The 25312-nt window shown below is 36.6% G+C and overlaps 1 protein-coding gene and 1 non-coding gene across 2 annotated transcripts in view; both read right to left on the reverse strand.

Moving 5' to 3' along the window:
- The window catches only part of VWC2L (von Willebrand factor C domain containing 2 like), a 181046-nt gene that overhangs the window by 133599 nt on the left and 22135 nt on the right, over nt 1–25312 (reverse strand). Inside the window, exon 3 of the mRNA XM_043910612.1 lies at nt 20513–20642. Coding sequence (XP_043766547.1) covers nt 20513–20642 — 130 coding nt within the window. The remainder of the gene's footprint in view (nt 1–20512; nt 20643–25312) is intronic.
- Nucleotides 5819–5944, reverse strand: LOC122699021. The gene has a single exon (XR_006342512.1). It is a non-coding gene; the product is annotated as a U6atac minor spliceosomal RNA (small nuclear RNA).

A 25312-nucleotide genomic window follows, 5' to 3' on the forward strand; every position in this document is an offset into this window, starting at 1 on the left:
TATACAGTGGAAGTGACAAATAGATTCAAGGGATTAGATCTGATAGACAGAGTGCCTGCAGAACCATGGACGGAGGTTCATGACATTGTACAGGAGGCAGGGATCAAGACCATCCCTAAGAAAAAGAAATGCAAAAAGGCAAGATGGTTGTCTGAGGAGGCCTTACAAATAGCTGAGAAAAGAAGAGAAGCTAAAAGCAAAGAAGAACAGGAAAGATATACTCATCTGAAATCAGAGTTCCAAAGAATAGCAAGGAGAGTTAAGAAAACCTTCTTCAGTGATCAATGCAAAGAAATAAGAGGAAAACAATAGAATGGGAAAGACTAGAGGTGTCTTTAAGGTAGAATATATTCTTGGGCATAAAAAAGTCCTATTAAAATTTTTAAAAATTGAGTAATAAATATATGATCTTCCATCTTTACAAAATTAAACTTGAAGTAAATAACATAGATACCTGGGAATATATCCAGTGTTTGGAAACAAATTAACAAATGGTAAATAACCTGTGGTTCAGAGAAGAAATCAAAAAGAACATCAGAAAGTATTTTAAATTTAATGTGTATGAACACAACATATGAAAATTGGCAGATGATGCTAAAGTAGAACTTAGAGTGTTTATAAAAACATCTATATTAGGAAAGGAGAAAGGTACCAAATTTATTACAAAAGATTCTCCCTTAAAATTTAGAAAAACAGCAAATTAAACCCAAAGTAAGAAGAAGAAAAGAAACAATGAGTTGAGCAGACAACAATGAAATAGAAAAGAGAAAATATTAGAGGAGATCAATGAACCCCAAAGTGGGTTTTTTGAAAATAAAATTGGTAAATATTTATCCAGACTAATCAGAAGCAATATTGCAACAAATTCAATAAAGACTTTAAAAATGGTCCGCATCTGTTTATAATAGCCAGGACATGGAAGCAACCTAGATGCCCAGCAGCAGATGGATGGATAAGAAAACTGTGGTACATATACACCATGGAATATTACTCAGCCATCGAAAAGAATACATTTGAATCAGTTCTAATGAGATGGATAAAACTGAAGCCCATTATACAGAGTGAAGTAAGCCAGAAAGATAAACACCAATACAGTATACTAATGAATATATATGGAATTTAGAGAGATGGTAACAATAACTCTATATGCAAGACAGAAAAAGAGACACAGATGTACAGAACAGACTTTTGGACTCTATGGGAGAAGGTGAGGGTGGGATGATCTGAGAGAACAGCATCAAAACATGTATATTATCAAGTGTGAAACAGATTGCCAGTCCAGGTTGGATGCATGAGACAAGTGCTCGGGGCCGGTGCACTGGGATGACCCAGAGGGATGGGATGGGGAGGGAGGTGGGAGGGGGGTTCAGGATGGGGAACACATGTAAATCCATGGCTGATTCATGTCAATGTATGGCAAAAACCACTACAATATTGTAAAGTAACTAGCCTCCAACTAATAAAAATAAATGGGGAAAAAAAAATAAGAAAACAACTCTCAAAAAAAAAAAAAAAAAAGAAAAGAAAACAACTCTCAAAGTCAAGTTGGCCCAGCTGGTGGTTTATAATTCTGCAATGATACTCTGTTGGTGGATCACAACTTGCAAGGGAAACATAACGTAAGAGCATGGAGTGAAGAGCAAGAAAACTTGAAAATCAAGAAACCTCAATTTTCTTTCTTTTTGAGAGATTGAGATTGCTGAGAGATGAGAAGTCTGGGTCTCCTGCAGCCCACAGATGCAGGGGAATAAGTGCTCTTTAAAACTTCCTTTAAAACAAGAAGGAAGTGACATAGGCATACCTGTGGTGGATTGATGTCAATGTTTGGTAGAAACCAACACAATATTGTAGAGCAATTATCCTTCAATTAAAAATAAATAAATTTAATTATTAAAAAAATGGTCCACATCCAAAAAAATAAAAAAGGATAGTATTTCATGACTAAATGTAGTATATCTTAGGAATGCAAGATTGGCTTAATATTTAAAAAACAATCAATGTAATTCACTAAATTTACAACTATAAAAAAAAGATCACATGGTCATCTCTATAGATACTGAAAAAATCTTAAAACTCAGTCTCCATCCCTGGTAAAATCTCTTGGAAAAGTAGGAATAGAAAGGCACTTTCTTGGTCTGATACAGGCATCTATGAAAAACCTACAGGTAAAATCATATTTAATTGGGAAAAATTGAATGACTTTTATTCCATACCTGAATGGCACAAGGATATATTGTTTTAGCACTTCTATTTACTATTTAATATCATATAAGATATTATAGAGTGTGTAATGCGATAAGAAAAGAGAACAAAAAAGTATCAAAATTGGCAAGAAAGTAATATAACTGCCTTTGCAGGTAACATGGCTGTCTATGTGGCAATTGGAATGGAATTAATAAAAAAAAATCAACTGGGTTTAATAATTGGGTTTAACAATATTTCAGGATCCAAAAGCAATATATAACTATCAAGTTTATTTCTATATATTAGCAGCAAAACTCAACTAGATTTAACAATTGAGTTTAACAATATTTCAGTATACAAAGTCAATAAACTATCAAGTTTATTTTTATATATTAGCAGCAACTAATCAGAATTTTTAGAATAATATATACTAGCTATAATAGCATTAAAAAAATAAGATATTCTAGAATAAAACTGACCAAAACCAAGAGTGCTGAGAGAAACTGAAGAATTAATGAATTGACATACAATGTTCATAAATTAGGAGACTCAATATTGATAAAATGTCAATTCTCAAACTGATGTATACACTCAACATAATGCCAATCAAAATGTACTTTTTCTTTTGCAGAAATTGATAATTAAAATTCATATGGAAATGCGAAGGACCTAGAGTGGCCAAAATATCTTTAGTGGAACAGATGGGAGAGTTAAGAAATAGATGAAAATGTATATAGGCATAAATAGACAATTGATTTTTAGCAAAGGTACAAATACAATCAGTGGAGAAAAAAACAGTCTTTTTAACAAAGTTTTTAAAACAACTGGATATCCAAATTAAAAAAAAAAAAAAACCTTCAGTCAATTCCTTGCATCATATTCATAGTATAACTCAAAATGAATCTTTGTCCTGAATGTAGACTCTAAAATTAAAACATTTCTAGAAAAAAAACAGGAAAAATACTTTGATTCTGGGTTAGGCCATGATTATTTAGTTACAACACTAAAAGCATGGTTCATAAAAGAAAACATCGATAAATTGGATTTCATCATAATTAAAACATTTGCTCTTCAAATGATACTGTTAAGGGGATATAAAGACATACCCACAGACTGGAAGAAAACATTTGCAAAGCATATGTCTAGAAAAGAACTTGCCTCTAGAACATATGAAGAACTCTGAAAACTCAATAATACAAAGAAAAAACCAGCTTTTAAAAATTGGAGAATGATTTGAACAGACATGTCTCTAAAGAAGACATGCAGGTGGAAAGTTAGCTTATGAAAAGATGCTCAACATCAATAGCCAGTAGAGAATGCAGCTTAAAACCATAATAAAATAATAATATGCTTCTATTAGAGTAGCTAAAATTAAACAGGACTTATGATCCCAAGAATTGGTAAGGATGTAGAGGAACCGGTACTCTCACACATTTTTGATGGAAACTTCAAATGATACAGTCCCTTTGAAATGTCAATAGTTTGGCATTAAAGAAAAAAAATAGTGAAAATAACACCTACCATGTGATCTAGCATTCCACTTCTAGACATTCCCACAATAGAAAATAAAGCATATACCCATACAAAGACTTGTGTGAGAATGTTTAAGACAGTTTTATTTGTAATAATCAAAAACTGGAAACAGTCCAATGTCCAACAACAAGTGAATGGATAAATTATACAGTGGTATATGTATGTAATGGAGTACCATTCAGAAATAAACACAGAATGAGCTAGGATACATGCTGCATGGATGAGTTTCAAAATAATCATGCTGAATGAAAGAATTCAGACAAAAGAGAATACATGTTGAACAATTACATTTATACCACGTCCTAAGAAATGCAAATTTAAATATAATGGCAGCACAACAGAGATTTGCCTGGGTGAGGCTGGGACAGAAAAGGGCTAAAGGGAAGAAATACAAAGGTACTTGAGGAAAGTTTTGGAGTGATTGGTATGGGCATTTTTCCAACTATAACAATAGCTTCACAGGTGTACATATGTTAAAACATCAGATTGTACACTTAAAATATAGAGTGGACTTTATGTCAATTAGACCTTGACACAGCTGTTCAAAGGGATTAAAATATTCTTAAATATAACTTGGAAAATGTTAATAGTTATCATAACTTAAATCCAGAAAATAATTTACTTGAAGCAATCACTTCTTCATAGTAGATCAGCATGACAAATGATGAATGGATTTCATCTCACATTGCCCTTTCATCACTGTGCCTTCTCTAGTGACTTTTTTTTTTTTTTAAAAAAGCCTTATAATTTATTCCGGAAGTCTTTTTTTTTTTTTTATTTAATTTTTTTTTTTCAATTTTTTTATTAGTTGGAGGCTAATTACTTCACAACATTTCAGTGGGTTTTGTCATACATTGATATGAATCAGCCATAGATTTACACTTATTCCCCATCCCGATCCCCCCTCCCACCTCCCTCTCCACCCAATTCCTCTGGGTCTTCCCAGTGTACCAGGCCCGAGCACTTGTCTCATGCATCCCACCTGGGCTGGTGATCTGTTTCACCATAGATAGTATACATGCTGTTCTTTTGAAACATCCCACCCTCACCTTCTCCCACAGAGTTCAAAAGTCTGTTCTGTATTTCTGTGTCTCTTTTTCTGTTTTGCATATAGGGTTATCGTTACCATCTTTCTAAATTCCATATATATGTGTTAGTATGCTGTAATGTTCTTTATCTTTCTGGCTTACTTCACTCTGTATAAGGGGCTCCAGTTTCATCCATCTCATTAGGACTGGTTCAAATGAATTCTTTTTGATGGCTGAGTAATATTCCATGGTGTATATGTACCACAGCTTCCTTATCCATTCATCTGCTGATGGGCATCTAGGTTGCTTCCATGTCCTGGCTATTATAAACAGTGCTGCTATGAACATTGGGGTGCACGTGTCTCTTTCAGATCTGGTTTCCTCAGTGTGTATGCCCAGAAGTGGTATTGCTGGGTCATATGGCAGTTCTATTTCCAGTTTTTTAAGGAATCTCCACACTGTTTTCCACAGCAAGCATCACCCTCAATGGTGAAAAATTGAAAGCATTTCCCCTGAAATCAGGAACAAGACAAGGGTGCCCACTCTCACCACTACTGTTCAACATAGTGTTGGAAGTTTTGGCCACAGCAATCAGAGCAGAAAAAGAAGTAAAAGGAATCCAGATAGGAAAAGAAGAAGTGAAACTCTCACTGTTTGCAGATGACATGATCCTCTACATAGAAAACCCTAAAGACTCTACCAGAAAATTACTAGAACTAATCAATGAATATACTAAAGTTGCAGGATATAAAATTAACACACAGAAATCCCTTGCATTCCGGAAGTCTTAATACATGTTTTGATTGCATTTGTCATTATTTTTCCTAAGTCCAGAGAAATCAGTGGTGACATATTAGAAATATCAAAGTTAAAAAAAATATTTTAAAAATGTATCTGTAGAGAGAAGCAAAAGTGAAGCCGTTGGGTTGGTTGGCCAAAAAGTTCATTTGGGTTTTTCTGTAAGATTTTTTTTTCTTTTTTTTTTCCAATTATTTTTATTAGTTGGAGGCTAATTACTTCGCAACATTGCAGTGGGTTTTGTCATACATTGACATGAATCAGCCATGGAGTTACAAAAACAGTGGTTAGATGCCACGAAGTAGGTGGCAATGCCTTAACCGTATGCGTGTTGTCAGGCCCGAGAGCCTCTTCCATCCTTGTCAAGGGGAGTGCTAACATTCTCTCCTTTCATACAACACCTCTAGTGACTTTTGCTGCCTTTAAAAATCAGGTGAATGACCATGGCTTTATTATTAAGAAATATCTTTAGCTCTGACCTTGCTTGACCCTTAACTTGACTAGCATCTGCCTGGTATCTCCCACCTGTATCACTTCTAGGCCCTGGGGAGCCACCTTTGCTCCCACTGGGGTTTACCACTGCTAGATCCTCTCAACCTACGTGGCCTTGCTTTGACTCCAGGGGACTTTGTGTCTAACTCTTTCTTTCCAGCCTTGTCTTCCTTCTAGTCCGGGTGTAACAGTATCTCAGACACCACTGGCTGACAATCTTTCAGCTTTTGCTCCCCCAATGTCCCCCAACACATACATCCTTTATTAGGGAAAACAAACAAACAAACAAACATTCTCTGATAGACACCTGAAACTTTGAGCATCAGAATTGCCTGCAAGGCTTGCTAAGGCATAGAATGCTGGGTCTCACTCCCAGAATTCCTGATTCTGTAGATTTAGGAGGGGCTCAGAAATGTGCATTTCTGAATGGTTCCCAGATAATGGTGGTGTCCTGGCCCAGGGCTACTTTGAGAACAAGTGGCCAGACACCACTGGCTTTGAAGTTTGATAGAGCGGGGTTCAAATCCCAGCTATGTATCTGAGGGTAGTTCATATACTTTAGTCTCAGTTGTCTCCCCTGCAACAAATGAAAGCTGGTAGCACACTCAGTAGTTAGGTTAATCATTATTATCAGGCCAGTCATTGAGGAAACATGAAAAAGGGAACACATGCCATCAGCAGACATGTCAGTTCATTTCAGCCTCCCAGCATTCCTTGCTCCCTTCCTCATCCTACAGGCACCTGACCTAGGGGTTCTCTCTTTGGTCCAGTATCTTTCTATGGTATCCCTGTTATCCTGGGTTTACTCTTTCCCACATTTAAACTAGTTGGGCCTATGTCTGATGATCTAGTCATCTGATAAAGCCAAGAAAATATATGTTAGTTAATTGGTGTCATTAATACTTGATGTACCATTCTTTCGGGTCCATTCTTTGTACCATTCAAGAATACTTGATGTACTATTCTTTCCTCAAGTTTTTAGTGATATTAAATGATGAAACTTTTAAAAAAGAAAATTGTGAGCATGAAAGTCTGTATGGATGTGTTCAGGGACATGGACATTGACAGGCTAGAAGAGGCACTAACTTTGACGTGCTGAACGAGCTCTTGAGCGTACCTCAGATATCTGCATGGGGGCTGACTGTTTCGCTCAGTTTAGCTATTGTACTTACTAGGACTATCAAAAACAATCCAATTAAGTTTTCAGCCATCAACCTTCAGGAATTGTGGTTTGCATGTCATCCTCTACACTGCAGTTTTCCTCCTCTGCTGCTTCTCAATGTCATCTCTCTCCATTCTCAAAGAAATCATCAAACCAATGCAGGAAGGACAAAACAGACATGGAAAATCCTACATCTTAAACACCAGGACATCATTTCTTTTTAGATTCTGCATATAAGGGATGCCATATGATATTTCTCCTTCTGTCAAAGAAATGAGACAAATGAACTTATTTACAAAATAGAAACAGACTCTCAGAGAACCAATTTATAGTTGCCAGAGGAAAGGATGGGAGGAACAGATAGTTAGGGAGTTTGAGATGGACATGTACACACTGCAGTGTTTAAAATGGATAACCAACAAGGTCCTATTGTATAGTACAGGAAACTCTGCTCAATATTGTGTGGCAGCCTGGATGGGAGGGGAGTTTGGGGGAGAATGGATACACGTATACCTATGGCTTAGCCACTCTGCTGTGTACCTAAAACTGTCACAACATTGTTAATCAGCTATACTCCAATACACAATAAAAAGTTAAAAAATTAAATTTAAAAAAATGAACATAGGACATCAGCCCCTAGTGCCTGCCATCTTACCCTTATTTTAAATTCTCACACAGTATGTTGGAATGAGGCAGGTTTTCAAGATTTGGATACAACACTGCCAAGTATTTTGTTATTTAATGACATTGGAAACTAACTGAGCTTAGCCATCCAGAAGGCAGGTGTGTGGCTTTATGGAGCTTTCTGCAGAATGCATAAAAGTACGGGTGAAAGGAAGAGAGGACTCAGGCGTGGCTGGTTATCTACCCTGACAAGCAGCCACATTTATGGCTGCTCTGTACCATCACCTTGTACAAATGAAGCTCGTGTAAGCAAAATGAGTATGCATGCAGGAACTTCCCATTTTCCTTTTCTCAATTGAGGGGCATCCAACCATAAATATGTTTCAAAAGAGGTTTAACATTTCTGATAGATTGATTTGAAGCAGCTCAGAGCTACATTTAAATATCAGAGGTCTTCCTGCAAGGGCTTTCTACCTCAGCCACAGCCATCCTTGGAGAGATTTCCCCATCACTGTATGCCAGAAAAGGTATTGGTTAGCAAGTTTCCTTTGCCCCTGTTTTATACCATATTTCTGATAATCATCTTTTTTGGTTGCAGTGGATTTAATGTTATTTAATCAACAACTATTAATTGTTTAAAATGATTATAAATTAATATAATTATACAATCTATACTATAAATCATTATAATAATTATTGAAATTATTATTTAATCAATAATTAAATATTCTTGCCTGCAATCAGTGCTCCCTCTGTCCCACTCTCAAGTCCCATTTTCTGAGTCTGTTTGCCAAATATTGACAAATCACAAATTCAGTCAATGCTAGTGGCTTCCTTAACTGGTAACCAGTCCAATCCCTATTGTTAGATAAAATGTATCATTATAGGTAATACTGGCTAAAGCATTACATTAATGCTTTAGCATTAACATATGAACATATGAAGCATATGAACATGCAGTCATTTGTTACATGCAGTCGTTTTTTAAGAAAAAAGAAGATCTAGGTATCCATAGAAAGGTCATAAAGTAGTAAAATATCAAGCTTGACTCAATTTCCCCTGGCAACCAGCCTGTCTCTACTAGATCACCTTGAAATGCCTTCCAACAATATATGTACCACGAATCCCACTGGAAAATGAAAGCAAACTTGATTAGAAAAAACACCCTCCTTCCCATCACACAATGCTTCCTAAACTCTCCATTTAAGAGCTTTTCTCTATGAAGTAGAAGACTGATAATTTTCAAAAGAGAAGTTAAAAGAACTCAAAGAATTTTCTTAATTTTGGCTTTTCCAAAAGCACAATATGGGTGTACATTCATTCATTGATTCACAAACATATATTTGCACCTACAATGTGTTGTAGGTAGTGGGAAAACAACAGTGAACAAAACAGACAAAAATTTTTGCATGATCTTTGTACTTCTGTGAGCAGGGGTGATAAGCAGTGAAATAAGTAAAATATATACCATTCAAGGGGGCAGTTGGTGTGATGGAGAAGGAGAAAGCAGTGGCCAAGACTGCAAAGTGGTGATCTGGGGTGTTACCTCAGAGCTCATAGCACATATGGAGATCAGAGCCCTGGGCATGAGGGGTGTCCTGGTGGTCCTGGGCTCCTGGCGAGGTCTGAGTTAAGCAGGAAGAAATCAGTCCTAAGTGTCTCAAGCTGACGAGGAGGGTGAGGCTGTGACTGCTGGCTAGGAAAGTGTCAGGATGTTTTCAGGAGGACCCAGAGTTCTGGATCCCTTCTTTACCAGTGCTATGGGATGTAGAAGCTCAAGAAGTTTGGTCTTATCTGTAAGAAAGGGAATCTGTGCCTCAGAGATGAGTCTGTTAGATGCCCTTGCTTCAGATCTCTGAAACTTCTGTGGAAGTTAAAGTAATTTATACCTTCCTGAAGGCCCTCTAGGCTCATCTTGCCAGGTGCTTTTGAAGACATTCAGATTCAAAGCAGGTCAAGGAAAGCTATTTGCATGGCAACTCTGTTTTATTTTTGTCTGACTGCACAGGGTTACATTAATTAGTGAAGGGGGAAGGGGGTGGGGCCAAATACAGCTTGCTCTGTGTGTGAAAAGCCTGAACTTCTATATGGCAAAGACTTGAGGTGAAGGAGGGACTTCTAACGCCTTGACCTCAGAAAGGAGGTTTGGATAAAGGGAAACTCTCCCTTCATCATCAGCAGTGACCCACTGGTCTCTGGGGGCTTCTGAGAGCTACACGGCTGTCTGGGCTGTGTGAGGGAGAACTTGGGAGTCATTATGGACCGGTGGTTCCACACTCCTGACATGATCCCTTGTGTAGTTCCCGTCAAGGCCAGTGACTCAAGTCTCCCTTAGAAAAGACTTGGCAGGACTGAATGTCTTGGCTTCCTTGTCAGACCTCATTCACTTAATTACTCCTAGAATCAAATCCAACTCCCAAGGAACCTGTTAGTGATCCCCATTGCCCCTTTGCCATCATTCACAGTTGAGAGGTGTTTTGTTAGAGATTACTGTATACAATCCTAGAAGTCAGCACTGTTCTACAAAAACATTCTCTCACGAATGAGAGGGAAGGTGGGATTAAGAATTGAAAGAAAAAATCCAATAAAGTAAATATTAAAGATAAAAAAAAAGAATAGAATGCATGGGTAGTTCTGGGAGCTATATTCAGCACTCTGCCAAGCTACTGTTCTTGAACTAGATTATCTTTAAGGTTATCTGAATGTGTTAGAACAAGATATTCAGTATAAGAATACGCATTACCCTTCCTCCCGTCCCTCAGATGCCCTGGGGAGTGATACCCTGGACATCAAAGTATTACATGGCACTCCAAGGAGTGAGTTCTACTTCTTAATGTGTGCTTAACTGTGAGCTTTGTGGGAGGAACAGACCTAACATTCCAAATGTTTACATGGAGAAAAAATAGTCCCTATGCATTTTCTGTATTTTGAGGAGAAAACACAGAGAAAAACTTCTCATTTTTGCATATGTTGACCTTCTTCCTTTCATTTTCTGAAGGACTGGGTAGCCCTGATAAATAAAGAAGAGATGTTATTAGCAGGAAATGAATGTAGCATTAATTTTCATTGTGTCAACATTGTAAAATAGTCTCTTTGAATTCTAATTTGCTGATGAATTAAGAGGGAATCCTGTTGGCTTTAGACAACATAAATATAAATATTTCCTTTCATATTTTGGAGTAGGTTTTGTGAAAGCAATGGGAAATTATTGTTTGTAGCTCATTAAAATGTCTGTTTATAATTACTCTGTTTTGACATCTACTCTATACGAATATGATAATTCTGACTTTCAGTTATGGAGTCAATGAAATGCAGACTTTGAAACTGCCCTTCATAGGATGTGCTTTCATCATGAAATATTTCAGAGACTCTGTAGCCAATGGATATGTGCAAGTGCCAGGAAATTTTTCATCTTCAGTGTGTTTGTTTAATGTCTCTGTTCACTTGTTAGTGTCTACCTAAGAGAAAGTGAGAAAATATCAAATTGAGGTGAAAGACTAATTTTCACATTTAAAAGGCTGACTTGCAAAATAGCTTCATGAAGATGTAAATGGATAGACTTAAGTGAATATTTTAATCCTAATAAGTACATAAAATGGGCAATGTTTTCCAAATTCTTTACAAAGAATCTCATAGTTAAAGGAGTTGAAAGTCAAGTGGTGGAATTATTAGTTGGTTCATTAATTATGGAGTAGAAGTTATAACAAAGAATAACAGTGCAATCTCTAATAAGAGGTGTGTTATTAATCATAAAACTCTTTTAAATGGTAATTTTAAACCATAGGAATCATAAATGTTTGTTACAGGAAATTTAGGAACTATGGACTAGCAAAGGAAAGAAAGTAAAATCATTTATTAGCCTACTGTTCAGAGATATACACCATTTTAATTTTTCCTTTTATAAAGTCCTTATTTGCATTTATGTTTAGGAAGACCATTCCTGTCCTAAGAGTAAATTGATGTTTAGATTAAAAAAAATCCCTTTATGATCACATTTTTTAGATTAAGGTTTTTAACCCAACTGATAGTTATTTTTGTATAATGGGTAGTAATGGAATGTAATTTCACTTTTCTAAAAATTTATTAACTTTTATACTTTTAGAATAATATATTCTTTCATCAGATGCTTGGATGTCACATGATAAGTATGTTAAATTGTAATGCAAATGTGAATTACTTTCTGATTTTCTGTTATATTTATTTATTTTTGTTCCACTATCACACTGTTTAAAACTATTATACCTTTACATATTATTTTAATATATCTGATAGATTGAATTTCCCAAGCTTCCCAAATACATTCATGTACTTAAAATTTTCCAACTTTTGACAACTTACAAAAGAAAATTACATCACATGGAAAATTTGATAGACTTACACTTATCTTTAGAGAAACAGCATTCTAACAAATTTCAGTTTTCACACTTAGAAATTAGTCATCATTTAAAATTTATATTTAAATTGTCTTATTATATTTAAAAATAGCTCTTTATAAGATGTGAGTTTTTAAACTTTCATATTATACATATATATATACACATATATATATATCTCCCCCACAGATTAATATTTATTTTAATGTTTTTAAGCCACCTTGTATCTGTTGATTCTAAGTAGATATCACTGTTATCCATTACTTTCACAATTTTGAGCCATTTGAAATTAAAGCTTAAAAATGTATTATATGAGATTAAAAAACATAATGGCAAATGGAAGCTAAATATATTATACATCATTAACAATGTTTTGTTATTGTTGTTGTATACTCGTTAAGCTGTGTCTGACTCTTACATGATCCTGTGGACGGTAGCCCACAAGGCTCCTCTGTCCATGGGATTTCCCAGGTAAGAATACTGGAGTGGGTAGCCATTTCCTCCTCCAGGGGATCTTCTAACCCGGGGATCGAACATGCATCTCCTGCAATGTGGGCAGATTCTTTACCATTGTGTCAACTGGGAAGCCCAGAGAGATCTGTACTCTCACATTTTTTTCTCTACTGTCTTACTAAATTTTCTTTACATCAGTTTTTAGTCTATTTTCTTGGATTTTTCAAGTATATTCTCATATGCAAATGATAGACATTCTGTCTCCTGACTTTTTTCCTCTGACATTTCTTTTCTGATTATATTAGCTAGTTCATGTCTACTATCTATTTGAATTTTCAGTAATAGTGTAGAGCTTTGTCTTGTTCCTGAGCTTATTAATGTTTATGTATTAAGCATGATTCTCTCTTTTAGGGCTGAGGTAAATGTATTTTAATATATACCCTTAGTCTTAATTTATTAAATGTTTTAGTCATCTTTATATATAGATGGGCTTCTCCTGTGGCTCAGCGGTAATGGATCTGCCTGCAATGCAGGAGATGCAGGAGAAATGGGTTTGATCCCCATCCTTTAATTACTCTTTTGATCACTGGATCACTGTTAAAAATTTGGTGTATATTGTTATAGAACTTTTCCTATGCTACATACAAAGATAACAAAGGGTTTAAAAAACAAAAATCTAATTTGTTAGTGAGCCTGAATAGTTTTTATATTTTTTGAACGTTTATATTTTGCTTGTGAACTGCCTGTTTGTGTACTTTTCTGCTGGTTTTACTCTCAATTTGTTAAGATTTAATATTTTAAAGAGGTTAACTCTTGTCTCTCCCACATCTACCTTCACACTTTTACTCCCTAAAAGCAGTCATTGAATCACTGCTAATAATCTATCGTGTATCCACACTTGGCTCTTTATGTACATACAAATTTAATATTTATCTATTTAAAATTGTGTATCAGTTAAAAATTGAGATGTTTAAATATATCCCTTAAAATGTATATATTATATATAGACTACAATACTATATTATCAATAAAAAATGGGTAGTCTGCTCTTACACTCCTTGTTTATTTTACACAGTAGTGGAAAACATCAGGCTGCAATATACTTTTATTATTCCATTGAAGTATTATTACATTTCTCCCACATTTAAGCTCTTAAAATGCAGTGGAAATTTAGTTCATAAATGTTGGATGAAGTACAAAAAGTGGAACTATTAACTTCAAATTACATGAACATTTTGATAGTGCCTTCTTAAAAGTTGTTCCAGCATTTTCTCAGCTCTTGGTATCTTTGTTGACTTGAGGTATCATCAGTCTCAAGTTATTATCAACACAATAGTGGTATCTCATTGTTTTAATTGCTATCACCCTGATCCGTTGTGAGGTTTGTGTGTTTTCGTATATTTACTAGACAGTTGGTTTTCTTCTCCTGTGAATTTTCTTTGTATACCCTTTGCCTGTTTTCTTCCATGTGGAATTGTTTTTCTCTCTTATTTATCTCAAGGAGCTCTTTGTTTATTAGGAATATTAACATTGTATGTGTTGATACATAGCACCATTTTAGCCAAGTACCTTTAGAAGGCATTGGATGGCTCCAAAGTCCTTTATCTTATTTGTACACTGCCCATCCCTTTGCTGTCTTCTTTCCATTTACCTTTCAGCTAGTCTATTTCCTTCTTTATTTGTATCACTACTGAACTGGAAGACAGTAAGGGATATGAAATTAAATATCTGAATAGGGCTTATAACAAATTCAGTTTAGTTGAAAAGGATATGAAAACTTATTTAATGTTTATGGAGGGTGTTTCCTGTCTATTTGTTTTTCATGAAGCGACTTTTTCTTCCAAATCATGAATATGACTGACTATTTATCTCAGCAAAAAGCACAGAAAACTCACTGACATGTTGGCAGATGAAATATAAAAAATGCAGTTAGTCATTTGGATGATCTAATGCCCAAATACTTTACTAGTCAAATGAATGGTCAGTTACCAAATATTTGAAATATTTATATGATTCTCCAAAATAGAAATAATTTCTTTATGTAGATGCTGTGCTAATCTATTTTTCATATTATAAAAACAGAAAACATAAAGAATATTAATTCCCATGGAAAGGACTGGAGCTGAAAGACAGGCCAAAGTCAGAGTCTTGGTGGAAGAAAAACAGTCTAGAAATGTTATATCTTTCAGGGAAGTATTTAGATTATAAGTTCATAAAGATGTATAGAGGAGGGAGAAGCAAATGCTTAATAAATTTTTTTAAAACAATAAATTCCTACATCAATCACTGTAATCCTCCCCCCAAAAAATTACTTTCCTCTTTCTCCTCCTGTTTTGTGTAAGCCCAACTATTCACATATTTCCTTAATGTTTCTATTTTGCTCAGACTAAATTGATAGTCTTCTTGGTGCGAACCTAACTTTAGTAAGAACGGGGTATATTTTGTGGATTGGCTGTACTCATTGTTAGCCACTGGAAAATCTTGCTTGAGGTAAACACCGAATGTTAGTCGCTTAGTCGTGTCTGATTTTTTGCAACCCCATGGGCTGCAGCCTGCCAGACTCCTCTCTATAGGATTTTCCAGGCAAGAATACTGGAGTGGGTTGGCGTTCCCTTTTCCAGGGCATCTTCCGACCCAGGGATTGAACCCAGGTCTCCTGCATTGCAGGTGGATTCTCTACTGTCTGAGACACCAGGGAAGACTCATTGAGAGACAGGAATTGAGACAAGGAAACATGGAGGCCAAGAAATTAAAAAATATTTTTTACATCATTAGAGAAAAGTTTTAGAAGTATATTACTTTATATTTATTCTTACAAATTACATATTACAGAGACTAAAGAGACTATCATTATTTATCTAGGGATCAGATTACCTTGCATGTACAATATTAAAAATATTTATTTTTAAAGGCAATTGCTACATTTTACTCTTTTCTGGGAAAACTTCATTTACCTACATATATATCACTCTACTTACTTTTTTTCTTGGTCTTAATCTGAGAACAAAGATTTTGATATTAACTGAATATTGTTTGTAGTAGATTATATTGCTTTAAACTTTCATTTTATAGTTTTAATGCCTCTTGCTCTTGGCAAGTTATAAATCAGGAAGGCGGAAAGATCAATCTTAGCATGTAGAAAGAAAGTATTTAGCAGCCAAGATAGTTGGCATTTATGCAAGTTAAATTTTTTCAGCATTTTTGAAGATTTAAGATAATGTAGAAAATGTTATAGGGCTGTTTACAAATTAGGATATACAGCCTATACATTGAATCCATAGGGTAGATTTTTATCTTCTTCTTGTTGTTTTTCAATATAAGAAAATAGTATCATACCTTAAAAATAGTTCACACGATGCTGGGCAAATGAACCTTGTCATTTGGAATAAGATAGTCTTATTATGTGTTGAAAATTTAAGAAATTGTTCTAGTTATACTCACTTATAGTACACACGTATCACCCCTTTGGCTCTTCTACACCTAGGTCATCTGGTTCCGTCTACTGGACTAAGAATGACAGCAAGCAAACCTCGGGGCTCAGTCTGTTTGCTCAAAAATACTGGTACCACTGGTATACTAGAAATCAGATTGAGTATATTCTTTGCAGCCAAAGATGGAGAAGCTCTAAACAGCAAAAACAAGACTGGGAGCTGACTGTGGCTCAGATCATGAATTCCTTATTGCCAAATTCAGACTTAAGTTGAAGAAAGTAGGGAAAACCATTAGGCTATTCAGGTATGACTTAAATCAAATCCCTATGATTATACAATGGAAGTGAAAAATAGATTCAAGGGATTAGATCTGATAGAGTGCCTGAAGAACTATGGATGGAGGTTCGTGGCATTGTACAGGAGGCAGGGATCAAGACCATCCCTAAGAAAAAGAAATGCAAAAAGGCAAAATGGTTGTCTGAGGAGGCCTTACAAATAGCTGAGAAAAGAAGAGAAGTGAAACGCAAAGGAGAAAAGGAAAGATATACCCATTTGAATGCAGAGTTCCAAAGAATAACAAGGAGAGATAAGAAAGCCTTCCCCAGTCATCAATGCAAAGAAATAGAGGAAAACAACAGAATGGGAAAGACTAGAGATCTCAAGAAAATTAGAGATACTGAGGGAACATTTCATGCAAAGATGGAGACAATAAAGGACAGAAATGGTAGGGACCTAACAGAAGCAGAAGATATTAAGAAGAGGTGGCAAGAATACACAGAAGAACTGTATAAATAAGATCTTCACGACCCAGATAATCACGATGGTGCGATCATTCACACTCATCTAGAGCCAGACATCCTGGAATGTGAAGTAAAGTGGGCCTTAGGAAGCATCACTACAAACAACGCTAGTAGAGTGATGGAATTCCAGTTGAGCTATGTCAAATCCTGAAAGATGATGCTGTTAAAGTGCTTCACTCAATATGCCAACAAATTTGGAAAAATCAGCAGTGGCCACAGGACTGGAAAAGGTCAGTTTTCATTCCAATCCCAAAGAAAGGCAATGCCAAAGAATGCTCAAACTACCGCACAAATTGCACTCATCTCACACGCTATAAAGTAATGCTCAAAATTCTCCAAGCCAGGCTTCAGCAATATGTGAACTGTGAACTTCCAGATGTTCAAGCTGGTTTTAGGAAAGGCAGAGGAATCAGAGATCAAATTGCCAACATCCGCTGGATCATCGAAAAAGCAAGAGAGTTCCAGAAAAACATCTATTTCTGCTTTATTGACTACGCCAAAGCCTTTGACTGTGTGGATCACACTAAACTGTGGAAAATTCTGAAGGAGATGGGAATACCAGACCATCTGACCTGCCTCTTGAGAAACCTGTAAGCAGGTCAGGAAGCAACAGTTAGAACTGGACATGGAACAACAGACTGGTTCCAAATGGGAAAAGGAGTACGTCAAGGCTGTATATTGTCACCCTGTTTATTTAACTTATATGCAGAGCACATCATGAGAAATGCTGGGCTGGATGAAGCACAAGCTGGAATCAAGATTGGTTGGAGAAATATCAATAACCTCAGATATGCAGATGACACCACCCTTATGGCAGAAAGTGAAGAAGAGCTAAAGAGCCTCTTGATGAAAGTGAAAGAGGAGAGTGAAAAAGTTGGCTTAACCTTCAACATTCAGAAAACAAAGATCATGGCATCCGGTCCCATCACTTCATGGCAAATAGATGGGGAAACAGTGGCTGGCTTTATTTTTCTGGGCTCCAAAATCACTGTGGATAGTGATTGCAGCCATGAAATTAAAAGACACTTACTCCTTGGAAGTAAAGTTATGGGCAACCTAGACAACATATTAAAAAGCAGAGACATTACTTTGTCAACAAAGGTCCGTGTGGTCAAGGCTATGGTTTTTCCAGTAGTCATGAATGGATGTGAGAGTTGGACCATAAAGAAAGCTGAGTGCCGAAGAATTGATGCTTTTGAACTGTGGTGTTGGAGAAGACTCCTGAGAGTCCCTTGGACTGCAAGGAGATCCAACCAGTCCATCCTAAAGGAGATCAGTCCTGGGTGCTCATTGGAAGGACTGATGTTGAAGCTGAAAATGCAATACTTTGGCCGTCTGATGCGAAGATCTGACTCATTTGAAAAGACCCTGATTCTGGGAAAGATTGAGGGCAGGAGGAGAAAATGACGACAGAGGATGAGATGGTTGGGTGGCATCACCAACTCAGTGGATATGGGTTTGGGTGGACTCCAGGAGTTGGTGATGGACAGGGAGGCCTGGCGTGCTGTGGTTCATGGGGTCACAAAGAGTTGGACACGACTGAGAGACTGAACTGAGCTGAAGTGACCTGAAGTGTTACTAATTGATTACCTAATGAATTGAACAGTTGAAGTTCATTCATTATACATTTTTATATTCAAAATATACAAAGGGAGTTTCATTTGAGGACAAATTTCTACTCTTACATGTGACAGAGAGATATAGGATAATGTTGGGTGATATAAAATACAGTGTAACTAAGTTTGTAGAGGCCAATTTAACATTTGACATAAACACGAACTCTGGATATATTATAGGTTTGGGTGGGGAATACCTAGGACGGTTTAAAACCTGTACTCTAAATATTTGGTCTATATGTTTTAATTCCCCCAGTATTTTGAGTATGTCCAGGTGTGAATTTTAAACTATAAGGATAGTTTTGTTTACCCTAAATGTGAAACACAGCCAACCTGGGCCATCCAGGGCAGAGAAGATCCTCAAGGACCTGTTTAGACAGTTGCTTCTGGAAAAAAAATGGTCTTTAGTCAAAGAGTTGTCAATCCTATTTTTAAAGATTGATTAGGAAGTTGATTTTTTCTTCCTTCTGTCCTTGGAGAAAATGAAAAATAACAGGTGCTCTTCTACTTTAGACTAACCATTCATATACTTTATGACAGTTAAGTCTCCCTGGAGCCTTCTCTTCTCCAGGACAAATTATGCAAACTCCTTCATTCTGTCCTCATAGGTCCTATGTTTCAAGCATTAAATCATCTTATTGTTCCTCCCTGTATCTTTTCCAATTTCTTCAATATCCTTTTAAAAATATAAAGTCTTAAAGTTTATACTTTTGCATATATTAGATCACATTGAACTTCAGGAGTATATTTATGTCTATCTTCTATGTCAGAGTGATGGTCACTATGACACAGGTCAGTTGGATGAGAGGGATAAGAAGAAAAAGAGAACCCAGATGTGCTGTTTAACATTTGACTCAATAGATTTATATGATGAGAAATAATAAAGATTGTGCCTGAGAAATGTCATAAGGCTTCTTTATCAGTCACATGAGAAGATGCCAAAACACTATGAATATTATAAAAACAATCAGAACTGCTTTTGCTTCTTTTTTTGGCTAAATAACCTGTTTGTTTGTTTGTTTTATTAATTATAACTGTGCAAGGGAAAAGATTAGTAGGTGAGTTTACATAATACCAGATTCTGGACAAAAATGTGTAACAGTGGAAGATGAGAACTGCTAATCCAAGGAAGAAGGTAAGAATTCAACACTAGAGTGACCTCAGCTTAATTAAGAGCTGGATCTACCTTTTCAAGCAGATATTAGTGCCATTCAAAGGCACTGACAGAATGTTACATAGTGAAGGTTTATGTTTTGATTGATACCTGATTGCATATTTTGATCCTATACAATCAAAATCATAGCAAGAGTGTGATTTTGAGTTTGTTGGTAAGTTGTCCTTATAGGGTTTATAGCACTACATAGGTTTCTCTGTGGCATCACCTTGACTTCGGGTGATTGGCATGCCACAATCATTTCAACCTCTCCATCATATAAGGGCCAGAAGGAACCCATAAACTTATAAACCAAGTTCCCCTCCATGGTAGTTACTATGAGAGTACTTTTCCATTGCAATAAAGACCTAGAATAAAAGCTCCAAACTTTCTAGTCTTCCTTATTTCTACTTAAGTGCATGAGTAATTGATTTTTGTAATTCGTTGATAACTTTAAGTCTTGTCTATGTACCAAGCAAAACACCTGGCATTGATATTTCTCTCTGTCCTGGGTTATGTACTAGGAACTGCTTCATAACCTCCACGAAAGAGAAATCCAATCACTACAAAAAAGATGGTAGTGCGTTCGTTCCAAAATTCTCCTTATAAATCGACAATAAATAATAGGGGGCACAACAAAGTCAGCTTGTAAGAGCTTTAATTCCCCAGATGGAAAACTTCACGAGTCACCCATTGCTGGCTTACTTTCACTTTAAGGTGGGATACAAATATTAATTGGCCATGCCCACATTGAAAAATCACACAGGTAGATCGCAGAGGGCTTCTGCATTGAATGGTATGCAGTGGTGGAGCGTCTGTATTGTGCACTGACCCCTCTTTGAAAGCTAATGCAGTATGGTCTTACCATTTTTGCAGACAGGACAACACTGCTCTGGTTCATAGACTGGGTTGACACACTCAGGAACTGCGCAGTCTGCTACAACACAGTGAACTTCATTGCTGGGCTCACAGCGACACCATTCACATGGAGAGGGCTAGGAACAAATCTAAAATTAGCCCCTTTTCTCCTATAACTTAATGCTTGCACATTCATATGCTGTCAGAAGATAAAACATCAGTGTTTATATTGGCTTTACTGTATTAACTCCATTTACCATGTGTATGATCATTCTTTCCCCATGGAAGGCCACCTGGACACCCTAGCCAAGGGTGTGTGGGTTGGTGGGTTGCCAAGGGCAGCTCAGGTTGCCATGAGCAACCAGAGCGCTCATGTATGATGTTTCCTATGTCTTATGTTCCTACTCTCCAAAGAAAGGTTTGGATAGCTAATATGTCACCTCCTGGTTTGGTTTCCAGATGCACTGGTGGCTATGCCTTCCTCTGGTAAACAGGTGTGACACTGGCACATGTGCAATAAGTTTTTTCCATTTGTCATTTTTTCCTGCAAAGAAAGGATTACTGAGAAATGAGAAAATGGTAAATGGACAGCTTTACCCTTGGCAGAAACTCCTTTTCAAGCTAACCTAGGTTCTAAAGGGCATTTTTTTTTCCAATGTGAATTTTAGAGGAGATTGCATTTGGGATCCAAATGTCCAGGTACTGCCTCTTGGAAGGTTTACTGAATACCTTTCATCTTGCCTGCTTGCTTTTATGAATGAACTAAAATGGACAGACTTTAAAAAGCCACTATTTAAGAGTCAGAGGACTCTAAAAGTAGAATTGAACAGTGATTCATTTAGAGAAAAAAATTAAGAAGTAGACACCAATTTTTGTCTTCACAGTACTTACCAGACAAGAATGAATTTGTGGTTTTCTCATTCCTTTCTAGAAACTTCCTATACCACAAATAATCTAAAACAGTGGCCATTCTGTGACTTTCTTATCTTTTATACTTTCTAGTTTTTCCTTCTCATAAAATAGAGGTTGAAAATTCTGGAATGAAAACTTGGAGTTCTCAGAAGTTATACAGGTCTAACAAGCCATTTATCCCTGGAAAGTTCTGCCTCCAATTTATTTGCCACAGTGACTCACTTGAAAACTGTGTTCATTCAAGTCCACGGCCTTTGTCTCAGTGATAACTGTCCACAAGACCTGTCAGCTCTTGTCTCTTTATGAACTTGACACTTGGTAAAATATCAATGCATCTTGACTCAGGTAGTCTGTGAGAGTAGAAATCTTTCAACTAATTACTTTAAGTTAATTTTATCTGTGGTTTCTATTTGAAGAATGATAGCCTAGCTTTCTCATTTTAATGTTCTTTTTATTGGTGATGGTTTAGTTGCTAAGTCAGGTCTGACTCTTGCAAGCACATGGACTGTAGCCTGCCAGGCTCCTCTGTCAGTGGCATTCTCTAGGCATGAATACTGGAGTGGGTTGCCATTTCCTTCTCTAGGAGATCTTCTCGACTGAGGAATCAAACCTGGGTCTCCTGCCTTGTAGGCAGATTCTTGACTGACTGAGCTATGAGGGAAGCCAATGTTCTTTTTGTTTATTTTTAACTGGAGGATAATTGCTTTATAATACCGTGCTGGTTTCTGCTGTCCAACAGTGAATCAGTCATAAGTATACATATATCCCCTCCCTCTTGAGCCTCCATCCCACCTACCCACATCCCACCCCACTAGGTCATCACAGAATACCAAGCTGAGCTCCCTGTGTTATATGGCAGCTTCCCACCAGCTACCTATTTTATACTTGGTAGTGTATATATTTCAAGGCTACTCTCTCAATTTGTCCCACCCTCTCATTCTCCTACTGGGTCCATAAGTCTGTTCTCTATGTCTGCATTTCTATTCTTGCTCTGAAATAGGTTCATCAGTACTGTTTTTCTAGATTCCGTGCATATGCACTAATATGTGATATTTGTTTCTCTCTTTATGACTTCACTCTGTATAATAAGCTCTAGGTTCATCTACCTCACTAGAGCTGACTCAAATTCATTCTTTTTTATGGCTGAGTAATATTCCACTGTATTTACATCCCATGACTTTTTTTAATCCATTCATATGAGTTTAGCTTGCAGTGAATTTTTTTACTTTCAAATTTAGTAGATACAGTAGAATTAGCCACAGAATCCATGGAAGAAATATAGCTATCTCTTAGCATTGTCAACTAGTTTATTGGTGAGTACAGTTAAGCTCTTTACCATGTGTTTAAATATTCCAGAAAAATCTACCGTATCATCCCAAGGGCTGGAACATTCCTGGGGCTCCTCTACCAAATCATCTCAGTAAATTAAGGAAAAGTTTGTTACTACAACACATTATTTGATGAAGAAAATTCTGAGTGAGGAAACAGTGTGAGAGATGGATATTCAATCTGCTATACTGCTTCCTATTTTGCAAGTCCCATTGTGATATCTTAAATTCCAAAGCAAACTTGTCAGAAGGTGTCTCCTTTTCTTTATTAGTTGCAAAGAAGTACTTTGGCATAGCCTTCTGGTGTACAGCAAGGACTTAGTCTGAATTTATCGCTAACATGAGAGAAAATGGGAGCTGCATTGTTTCTGCACCTTGCCCTTCCACAGCTGTGGTTGTTCTGCTGGTTCCCTTCTTGCTGAAGGAGAGGCTGATCTGTGCAACTCTAGTGGACTGATTTGGGCATTAAAAATCCCAAAGAGCTCCTGGATTTTCCAATGCAGGTTCAATAGGTCCTGTAGGCAGTAGGAGAAGGGCAGGGTTTGAATTCAGGCAGCCTAGCTGCTATATAGTCATGCCAAGTGGTGTTTATTCTGTGCACACTCATCTGAATAGTTTTTTTGTCCAGTGTGTTGTACACCTCTCTAGGCCAATCAGATCCATGAAAATAACCATTAGCAACTGAATGAAGGATTTATAGAGGATAGATACTTCCTGCTAAGAAAGAGAATTTCACTAACTAGGTTTGTTGGTAAATAGACTATTACGGAGCAGTAGAACTTTTAAACTGCCTGCCAATGTGAGTTTATAGAAAATTGTAATAGGCTAGACATAGTTTGCCATGAGGCTCATGTTCTTGGTGACTTTGGCATCTTCAAGTCTTGTAACCTGGTAGCTACACTCATGGTAATTATCTGGGAGAGGCAATAACAGATAATGGTCCAGTAAAGACCTCAGGGCCTCTGCCTGAAATCAGTGGTGGCTGGAAGTGTACACAATGGATTCCTGAAAAATACTCTAAAGAAGAGCTAATACTACAAGGCTTTGTCATAAGAGGATGCTAGACTTTTGAAAAGGATTTTTGAATAACAAGAATCACTAATTAGAAAAATAAAAATATCACCCTAGCCACCGGCAGCTTCTAATCAATTTTTCCCTGAACCTGGCTTTATTTACATACCAGTTTCTCTTCCTGTCCTAGAATCTCTTTTCAAGAAACCTGTTAGTTCTTTTGTTTTTGGTTTTTTTTTTTTCATTTATTTTTATTAGTTGGAGGCTAATTACTTTACAATATTGTAGTGGTTTCTGTCATACATTGACATGAATCAGCCATGGATTTACATGTATTCCCCATCCCGATCCCCCCTCCCACCTCCCTCTCCACCCGATTCCTCTGGGTCTTCCCAGTGCACCAGGCCCGAGCACTTGTCTCATGCATCCAGCCTGGGCTGGTGATCTGTTTAACCCTAGATAATATATATGTTTTGATGCTGTTCTCTGGAAACATCACATTTTTATTTGATCATTTTTTCAAAGAATGCCTCTGTTACAGCCTACTTCTCATTGCAAGCCTCCATGTGCCTGTCCCCAGCCCCTCTAAATACTCCTCAAATTTAATCTACTGATCTTACACTAAAGCCCCCGTCTGTCCTCTGCAGCCTCCCTCCCTAAGCCTCTTTCCTTTCCTGAGCTTGCCAGTTCACTCATCATTTTCTTGCCTCATTTGACTTCCTGCACCACCCCTACTTTGAAAGTCATTGCTTATACAGCCAGAAGTTCCTACAAGTGGGCAGTGTGCGCCTTTAACATTAACATTACTGTAAAAATCCTTCACACTTATTTACATTGCTGTAAAAATCCTTCCCACCTTACAGCATAAAACTCTGAAAGGTTTGATGCTTTGAATAAATCTTTACATCTTAAGCACTGAGCTGATTACAAATTTCTTTTTATCATGCTCTTCAATGTGAAGACTATAGATTAAATCTGAAAGTGTCCCCCGTAAAACCAAAGATTAAACAATAAAGCTATCCTTCGAGGAATAGAGAACACTGGAACAAGTACTTTGGAAAAAAAAATTATTCTTGCTAGCTCTTTTTTTTCTTTTAGAAGAACATGTGAAATTATGATCAGTACATGGCTTCTGTCAATTAGAGATTTGGTCAGTTAAGATGATTAAATGACACCATCCTAAAATTTTATACAAGGAAAATCTTTTTCTAACATATCTCACAGAGCATTTTATTTCAATGAAAGTTCTGAAAAATAAAGTAACATTCACTGTATATGCCTTTACACAAATTTTAATTGAAATTAGGTTTAGAGGTCAAATTTATTTCTTAATGTTTGCACTAGGTGATCTGAATATTGTATGTATTATGAATGTGTATGCCTTCATCTTAGTTATTTTGAACATGTTATCTGTTTAAGCAGAAACCATACATTTTATCTACAGTTTCTGCCGTGATTAAAATTATTTGTGTGGCAAACCCAAATGCTATCCAGGCCATTCCTGGAGTTCAAGGGGTGTCCTCCTAGAGATGTATTCATTTATTTTGAAACTAATA

Source organism: Cervus elaphus, chromosome 8, assembly GCF_910594005.1.
Source record: "Cervus elaphus chromosome 8, mCerEla1.1, whole genome shotgun sequence".
In the NCBI taxonomy this organism is placed as follows: Eukaryota; Metazoa; Chordata; class Mammalia; order Artiodactyla; family Cervidae; genus Cervus; species Cervus elaphus.